The sequence below is a fragment of the Brassica rapa genome, chromosome A09, assembly GCF_000309985.2.
Source record: "Brassica rapa cultivar Chiifu-401-42 chromosome A09, CAAS_Brap_v3.01, whole genome shotgun sequence".
Lineage (NCBI taxonomy): Eukaryota > Viridiplantae > Streptophyta > Magnoliopsida > Brassicales > Brassicaceae > Brassica > Brassica rapa.
This window is the reverse complement of record NC_024803.2, coordinates 38,932,384-38,940,820: the sequence shown is the minus strand read 5'-3', so window position 1 is coordinate 38,940,820 and position 8,437 is coordinate 38,932,384. Positions and strand designations below refer to the sequence as shown.

The 8,437-nt window shown below is 39.9% G+C and overlaps 2 protein-coding genes and 1 non-coding gene across 4 annotated transcripts; 2 read left to right on the top strand and 1 right to left on the bottom strand.

Moving 5' to 3' along the window:
• The first annotated feature begins 103 nt into the window (after positions 1-103).
• LOC103842262 (40S ribosomal protein SA-like) lies at positions 104-2,882 on the top strand. Its single transcript, XM_009118886.3, has 5 exons — positions 104-1,657; positions 1,788-2,050; positions 2,137-2,334; positions 2,423-2,597; positions 2,690-2,882. Exons 1-5 carry the CDS (start codon positions 1,528-1,530, stop codon positions 2,749-2,751), a joined length of 828 nt encoding a protein of 275 aa, XP_009117134.1. The 5' UTR covers positions 104-1,527; the 3' UTR covers positions 2,752-2,882.
• A 106-nt stretch (positions 2,883-2,988) lies between these two features.
• Positions 2,989-7,285, bottom strand: LOC103842260 (U-box domain-containing protein 52). Of its 2 annotated transcripts, none has more exons than XM_018654475.2 (9): positions 6,515-7,285; positions 6,345-6,439; positions 6,153-6,274; positions 5,577-5,782; positions 5,359-5,488; positions 4,980-5,274; positions 4,795-4,899; positions 3,362-4,549; positions 2,989-3,261 (listed from the first exon to the last, which is right to left on the bottom strand). In XM_018654475.2, exons 1-9 carry the CDS (start codon positions 6,729-6,731, stop codon positions 3,223-3,225), a joined length of 2,397 nt encoding a protein of 798 aa, XP_018509991.1. In that variant the 5' UTR covers positions 6,732-7,285; the 3' UTR covers positions 2,989-3,222. The 2 variants fall into 2 exon arrangements, with proteins under 2 accessions (XP_018509991.1, XP_009117133.1); XM_009118885.3 differs by having other exon boundaries at positions 4,795-4,896; positions 6,515-7,275.
• Positions 7,150-7,222, top strand: TRNAR-ACG. The gene has a single exon. It is a non-coding gene; the product is annotated as a tRNA-Arg (tRNA).
• Positions 7,286-8,437: the final 1,152 nt, after the last annotated feature.

Here is an 8,437-nt window from a genome sequence, read left to right as displayed (position 1 = left end):
GATGAGGATTCTCAATCTTTTCTATATCCATTTCCCAAAATCGCAACCTATGTTGTATAGAACAAACTTCTCTATCCTTTATTTTAAAAGCCAGATATCATAGTATTTAAGATAACAAATTACTACTTCTTTTGATGTGTAACATGTGTTTCAAAGCATGTACAACACAGCATTTAGTGTATGTATTAAACAAGTAGAAGCAGAAGATCTAATAACTGTGATATCGATCTGGAGATAAATTAAAAGAAAGGTGATATTTGTAGCCATAACTTTTAATACCCTCATTAAGCTCGATAATTCTGAACACAACTTACCTTAAAAATGCGAATATATATGTAGTAATAGGTATCAAATATATAAAGCAATTGCACTATGCAGTGATAGCAAATGAGTTGATTAAGAAAGTAGCAAAACCAGATGCCTAGGTCAAAAACAAACTATATTTCACAACCAATCATATCCATTTTCTTTAGGAGACATATTCATACGGGTCAGGACCATCTCTAAAATAAAGAGAAACAAAAGTTGGACAGAAAGTAAGAATAAGTTCTCATTTGAGAATCTCTCACAAACCATTGAAAAGCTTAGGGTAGATTCAGATATCCCCATTTAAAGCATAAGGTACATTTATCCAGAAACCATGGATAAACAAATTTGACATCTGCATCCACCCCAAGCTTGAACTTAAAGTTATAGCAGGTTGGGAGCTCTTTTGTCATATTTGCTTCCATCAATACTTTTACTTATTTAAAATTATTACACAATAGTTCATTTGCGTGTAGACGATTTTGTTTTCAGTTGCACTTGTTATGAAACCACATCCTTCCCAAGAGAACATCCGGTGAGAGACGTTTTTCATGAAGATCCACATAGGGAATGTTTTGATCTCTTTAACCTCTACCTCCCTTCCTTAGGAGACCATGCATGATAAGGTGATCTTTATGGACTCATGGTCTTTGGATTCGCATTAAAATGGTCTACGAATCTGTTTTGTGGCAGATGACCTAAGTGGCGCGTGTCATGGTGGACATGTGGCCTAACTATTGATAGGAGTCATATGGTCTAGAAGGCGCATGGCCGGACCAAGCGATATACTTCATGAACATGAATTCTTTTTGTTTATGATAGCAGAAGGTGATGGCATGAGCCAATAGATAAACTCATGGAAAGATATAGTGGGTAGAAAGCTTATTCTGGTCTATGGGCTCGCATGTCTCTAGTCTGGTCTCTTCCTGAGCGGATCTGTAGTGGTTCGTTAGTATATGATACCTTGTTAACTGTAATGTAAGTTAAGTTCAGTGTTAAAAAAATAAAATTAACCGGTCGCATTTCATATTTATAGGATAACAAAGGGCAAAATAGACTTTGTAGAAATAAGGGTTTGTGGTGCCGTCGACATTTAGGGTTTCAAGTTAACTAACTCTCCTTGATACTCTTAGTTTCGTCGTCGTCACTGAATCTACTCAGCACATTACTCTCGGCGATAAGTCCAGCTTCCCGGAGAATAAGAAGAAAGAGGGTAACAACATGGCTACAAACGCACACCTCTCACAGAAAGAATCCGACATCCGAATGATGATTGCCTCTGAGGTTCACCTCGGAACCAAAAACTGCAATTACCAGATGGAGCGTTACGTCTACAAGAGACGCAACGATGGTAACTCTCTCATCATCTTTTGCTCATCAATGAGTGCGTTAGGGTTTTTGAGAGACTTGCAGTAGTTACTGTGTATTGCGTGGTGGTTACGTTACTAACTGTCTGAACTTTCTTGGTTTCGTTTTGTCAGGTATATATATCCTCGACCTAGGAAAAACATTGGAGAAGTTGTACATGGCTGCTCGAGTCATCGTTGCCATTGAGAACCCACAACACATTATCGTTCAATCTGCTAGACCTTATGGTCAGAGAGCTGTTCTCAAGTTTGCGCAGTACACTGGTGCTAATGCCATTGCTGGAAGGCACACTCCTGGCACTTTCACAAATCAGATGCAGACTTCCTTCAGTGAGCCTAGGTTGCTCATTCTTACAGACCCTAGGACTGACCATCAGGTAAAAAATGAGTTCGTTGTCCCTAGTGTAGTAACTCGTTGGTCACAATGTCTTGTTTGTTGAGAGTTTAGTGTGTTTGTTTGCAGCCAATCAAGGAAGGTGCTTTGGGGAACATTCCCATCATTGCTTTTTGTGACACAGACTCTCCCATGAGATTTGTCGACATTGGGATCCCCGCTAACAACAAGGGAAAGCACAGCATCGGTTGTCTCTTTTGGATTCTTGCTCGCATGGTTCTTGAGATGCGTGGAACTATCCGTCCTGGACAGAAGTGGGATGTCATGGTAAGATTAATATTCATTTGTCTTTTTGTGAAGCAGATAATTTGTTTTGGTTATTCATGTTTGGTATGTTTTGTTTTGTTTTGTATAGATGGATCTGTTCTTTTACAGAGAGCCTGAGGAGGCTAAGCAACTTGAAGATGAAGAAGCTGCTCCTCAAGCAGATTTTGCTGCACCTGAATATGGAGTTTCCGGTGGAGACCAATGGACCACTGCTGCTATTCCTGATGCTTCATGTACAGGAGAAGCTCAGCAGCCAATCAGTGGTAATTAAGTTTTCTGACAAGATCTAAGCTTTGGCTTTTGTATTGATTAATCTGAATCTGATGTCAGTGTTCAAATGTTTTTGTCTTCACAGCTGCTCCAGCTGCAGATGGTTGGGACACAGCTGTGCCACCTCCAGCAGCTGGTTGGGATTAATTTTTGTGGTCCTCTTTGAGATTCAAGCGTTGTAGCTTCTCATTTTTTTTCTCGTTAAGATAGATAACAATTTTGCGGCTTTTTTTTTTGTTGTTTTGAATTGAATTTATACTAAATTATTTTTTTAGGCATCTGATATTTTACAAGATTCCCTTACGTGATATATCAATAAAAACTTTAACCTGCGTGATATACTAAATTATTGCTTCATAAGAGCATTAAGTTTGTTTTGCTTAATGAGTTTAATATCTTGAATATATATGGTTAGTTAGATTATAAGAATTTTATCTGTACATTTCAAAACACTTTCTCTACAAGGGAAAGACAGAACTCTACTGCATCTCCTTATACTAGGAGCATGCAAGTTCTTTATTTGAGTTTTCTTGTCTACTTAAGTTTAAAACTGTATGTGACACTCCAACTTGTATCTGCATCCTGTAAAGTTGCCTTTACTTGTTTGTAGATCAAATATTATTGAGGCACAGAGATAGAAGCACCACTCATCTGTTCCTGAAATTATACAGTGAAAGAGAAGAGACGTAAGCAAAAGAGTCATACTAATGAATATTCAGATGGTCCAGGGACTTCAAAAATAATGAGCTGTTCTCACCAGTTTCACAGAAGTTTGGCTACTGTTAGGAGATGGTCCGGGGCTGTTGATGACAAGTAGAGACTCTGTTGATTCATCAGCAAGTGTTCTTAATCTGTTCAGCACCGGCAATATCACTTTAGCAAGATCAGGCCTATCCTTTCTCCTCAGCTCCGCGCATTGCAGTGCTAGCTTAGCAAACTCTGCAGTGTCTTCAACCGGCCAGTCAGGGACCGCCGGATCGAGTAAATCCGGCAGAGTCCCTTTCTCAAGTGCTCTCTCCACATAATGAGTCAAACCCATAGGCGGTTTCGCCGTGATCAACTGCAGGAAGATAATGCCGAGCGAGTAGATATCAGATTTCACACCCAGCATCCCTGTCTGCTGATACTCAGGATCAATGTAACAGAAGGTGCCAGCTGTTGAAGTCATGCGGTACTGCGTCACGGTGTCTGCAACCGAAGGCGGGACTAATCTCGCCAAACCAACGTCAGATATCTTGCTGACGAAGTTACGGTCTAGCAAGATGTTTCCCGGTTTGAGATCACGGTGGACCAGAGGCTCCGGTTTAGCCTGGTGCAAGAACAGGAGTCCGGTGCCTATCTCCGCAGCGATTCTGAACCTCATCTGCCAGGAGATAGGCGGGCTGTTGCCTAATCTGAAGAGACGATCCTCTAAGCTCCCGTTGGCCATGAACTCGTAGACCAAACATCCACCCTCAGGGCAAGCTCCAAGAAGTAGAACCATGTTAGGGTGCCTAATGCAGCTCAACACCTCAACCTCTTGCTGAAACTGAGACATCCCTTGAGCTGCGTCGGCGCGAAGGATTTTAACAGCCACTGGCGTGTGATCAAGATAGCATTTGTACACGGGACCGTAACCACCTTCACCGATTTTGTACTTCTCAGCGAAAAACTCTGTGGCGTGCTCTATCTCTTCGATGGAGTACTTCCTGTACCTTACGTCTGAGTTTGCTAAGGCGTTGAGGGCCTTTGTTTTCTCGTCGGACTCCTTGAGAGCTTTCATCTCAGCGTTGACTCTCTTCTTTGATTCTAGTTCAGCTATCCTCTGAGCTGCTTCTGCTGCCTCCATCGCTGCTTTTGACTTTGCTTTCTCTTTCTCTGCGATGGCCAATGCTGCTTCCTCTGCGAGTCTTGCCTCTTCTAGCTTCCTCTCTTCTTCCAACTTCCATCGCTGAAGCTCCGTTGCCTGCAATTGCCAACAGGTTAAGGAACAAAACCGGAAGCTATAAACACTTTGTTTATAAGAAACCAGGGTCCGTCCTGGACAAAGCCGAATGAAACATAGCTTTTAAGTCTCCAACATTTTTAAATAAAATTACATAAACATGCAACAACAAAAAAAAAATTTAGGTCCCAAAATATGTAAAAAAAGAAAATTAGTTAAATTTTTAATAAATCGCATATGGCCCTCTAAATTTCAAGAAACATTACCTTCTGTTTTGCTGTAAGAGCTTCTTTGCAAGCTGTACTGTACATTTCCATTGTCTGCTTCAGTTCAAGTTTCAGCCTCCTCATCTCAGACTCTACATCATCCTGCTTTTTGGTGAATTGTCAATATTTCAATAGCTCTAGCTTTGTTATGTATATATCAAACAAAAATATTTGTAAGGTCTTACCATTGCAGAAGCGGATGAAAATCTTTCACTCTCAAAGGAGCCAGTTGAAAGATCAGTAGGTGAGCTTACATCAAGTGATCTCCTTCCATAGTTGGAGGACTCTAAGCTAGGACCATAGTCCATGTCAGAGTAATTAGACAGCCTAGGAGGAGTTCGGTTTGGATCATTATTGTCATAAAGATTAGGGAAGATACGGTCTATGCTGGCTCTACCGGAGCTGACAAAGGATATGTCTGATTCCGGAACAGATAGGTCTCCGTATGACCTCCCATTGCCTCTTCTAGTAAAAGGAGATCTGTTTTTTTTTTTTCATTCATCCATGGAGTTTTAGTTTCTAAGGCTAAGAGTTTTCAGGACCAAAACAAAAGAGAAAATTTACCTGAAGGAATCTGACTGATCCTCCATAGACCTGCGTTGCAGATCCTCCATGGACCTGCGCTGCTGATCTTCCACGGACCTGCGATCTTCAGTAGACCTGCGTTGTTGAGTCTCGAAAGACCTTCTATCAGCTGCAGAAAGGAAGATGAAAACAACAACAACAATTTTTTAGGTGAAACCAACAAGTGAAATTTTCTTTTGAGTTAAATCATTACAAACCTCGCATGTTGGTGGCAGTAGAAGGCACAGGTTGAGGTGGCCTTAAGCTAGGTGGTTGAATGGGAGTGCGGAGAGGAGCAATGTTTGGTGCAGAACGAGAAGCTGATCTCATTGTTGAAATCTTTCCTTTGGATATGACATAAACTGTGCAGAAATCAGGAGCGGTTTTTGTTATGGTCCCTGGAACATCAGCAGGCTTGTTGAACCTGCATCCCAAAGTAACACCACCATTAATTAAATGGAGAATCAATCAAGATTCAATAAAATGATGAAGTAAAGGAAATAAACTGTGACAACCCGCCCCGTATGAACTATTTGCCCCGTGGGCCCCAGGCTCACAACATTTTATATAACACCAATTGATCTGCAGGTCAATTGGTGACAGCTTGTCCTGTGGGAATGCTGTTAAAGGGTGAGGTTCTGGGTTCGAGGCTCACCAACAACTTAATTATGGAGTTAGAGAAAATTCATAATCGAGGGTTGGAGTCGGTGCGCTGCAGCGCTGTGAGCCTGGAGTCCAAGGGGCAGGTAGTTCCCACTGGGCGGATTGTCACATAAACTGAATAATTTTTCTACCTTAGAAAGCCACCTTTGTTGGAGGAACCAACCACCAAAACCTCAACGGCGGCTTGGTTTGCATATTCTACTAATGCTTTAGCTACGTCGTACTCCTCAAGTAACACATCTTTGCATTGTATCTAGACAATTCTCATTAGCTTACAATAACAAAGGAAACACAGAGAAGCATCTAAAAACTAAGAAACTCACATCTTTGCGCGTGCAGAAGCAACGGAAAGGAAGGAATATCTCCTTGGATGCACCTTCTGGATCTCGGCATACCAATGAAGAATCTTGGCTCATCTCTGAATCAAAAACACAAACCATCAGAAACAGAACAAAGGAAAAAAAGAAGAGAGAAAGGAGTTTGTTTTGTTTACTTGCGGAGGAAGCATGAAGAGAAGAGGCATTGTTTAAAGGAGAAGGTCGAAGCTTGACATGGACGAGAATAACAGATTGGCCTCGCTGCAATAAATGATCAACGGCCCATTTAAGAGCGTGTTGGCTACTTTTGTCTTTGTCTATAGCAACAGCCACAACACCAGTGGATCCTCCTCCTTCCTTGATTCCCACGCTATTACTCTTTGCCATCCACATCTTCTTGTGTCTCTCCTTCTCTCTTTCTCACCTTCAAGATTTATCAAGGTTCACGAAAAACTTGAAAGGAAGAAATCGAAAGAAAGAGAAAGAGAGAGAAGAGACGTTCGTGTGGTCTGAAGATGGATTTTCTGTTCTTTTTTTTTTGGTCGTATGTCTCTTAAATTTCTCACTTTGTTTAATTTTGTAGGAACGCGAAATAAGAGGATGAAGAGAAAAAGAATTTGTACGTCCTTTGTTTGTCTCTCTACGAACGCTTCTCCTTCTTCTCCGCCCTTTGACCAGAGTCTGGGGTGAACCATTTTTGTTGACCATTTTAAGTAGGTTTCCACTTTATACAAAAGCTCCATTTCTTCATTATAATGTGTTTGAATACATAGATAGTTAAATTTATTTAATGTCACTACTTAACAACCAAGACTCTGTGGCCCAATGGATAAGGCGCTGGTCTACGAAACCAGAGACTCTGGGTTCGATCCCCAGCAGAGTCGTTTTTTTTCTAATTCTTCTGTTTCAACAACATTCACTAAATGCATTTTTTTTCTATTTTTCATATCTAAATGCATATTTTTTTGTTAAAGATCCAAACTGAAATTTTCCTGATTGATGAGAATATCTGAAACTTGTTGATGTATTAGGTTAGGTATCACTACATATACGATTATCTCTAGATCATGACTTACTGCTGTAAATAATGCTCTGCTTTGAAATTTTCAGAGTGGAAACAACTTCACAAGAGATAAAAAAATTCCTGAACCCGAACCCGAGACATGACTGGAAAAAAAGCTAGATTAATTTTGAATATTATTGGTATTCTGAAATTCCTCTAGGCAAAGGGGTTAAGATACTTCATGAATACAACACATGAGTAGCTTTGTGCTATGTGGTATCTTTAAACGAGCTCTAAGAAAACAACAGCATATTTGTTGTGGTGTATGATATACCTTTGATTGTTTGTTTGCATCATGATTTGAAACTGAGACGAATGATTTGCAATTTGTAAATTTGTTGTTATGCATCTGGGAATATCTGTGTTAAATGAAGAACAAGAACAATATGTTATCAGGCTCTGGTAGCTCAACCGGCATAATCTCTCCAGGTTAAAGAAGATAGTCCAGGTTTCGAGTTCGAGAACCAAAGACAGGAAGGAGACAGTATTCTATGACCAAAGCCGGTTCTAGGTTTTATAAGGCTTGAAGCAACAAAAAAAAATGTGGCCACTTTCTAAAAAGACAGAGAAGAAAATATGTAGTATAGGAGACTCAAACTCCGATTGCTCAAACAAAGACCATTTCTTAAAGTTTATATTACTAGACTAAGGTAGTTTTTAAAAAAAATGTGACCGGAATATGTTTGATAAATAAATCGGCCGTAAGGATGGGCATCTTTGGCTTGTGCCAAGGGCCGCTCTGATTCTATAACATTTTCGAAGACAGCGAGGAGCTTTTGTTTAAAAAACTCTTGTTCAATGTACTCCATTTGAGTCTTTTTCATATTTGTTTTTATGTATATATATTAGTTATGGATTTAGACTATCTCCAACCCACCTCTATTTTTATCTCTATATTTTCTTCTAAAATAAAGAAATTCTATTATAGAGGTGGATTTGCTCCAATGTATGCCTTTATAATAGAGTTTCTCTATTTATTTATAAGGGAAAATATAGAGATTTGTTATTTTCATCTCTAAATATAAAGATAAAAAGT

Coding starts and splice junctions, on each gene's coding strand:
- LOC103842262 (XM_009118886.3), top strand. CDS start 1,528: ATGGCTACAAACGCACACCTCTCACAGAAAGAATCCGACATCCGAATG. Junction 2,051..2,136: donor ACCCTAGGACTGACCATCAG/GTAAAAAATGAG, acceptor GTTTGTTTGCAG/CCAATCAAGGAAGGTGCTTT. Junction 2,335..2,422: donor GACAGAAGTGGGATGTCATG/GTAAGATTAATA, acceptor TGTTTTGTATAG/ATGGATCTGTTCTTTTACAG.
- LOC103842260 (XM_018654475.2), bottom strand. CDS start 6,731: ATGTGGATGGCAAAGAGTAATAGCGTGGGAATCAAGGAAGGAGGAGGA. Junction 5,783..6,152: donor AACAAAGGTGGCTTTCTAAG/GTAGAAAAATTA, acceptor TTTGGGATGCAG/GTTCAACAAGCCTGCTGATG. Junction 5,489..5,576: donor TACTGCCACCAACATGCGAG/GTTTGTAATGAT, acceptor TCCTTTCTGCAG/CTGATAGAAGGTCTTTCGAG.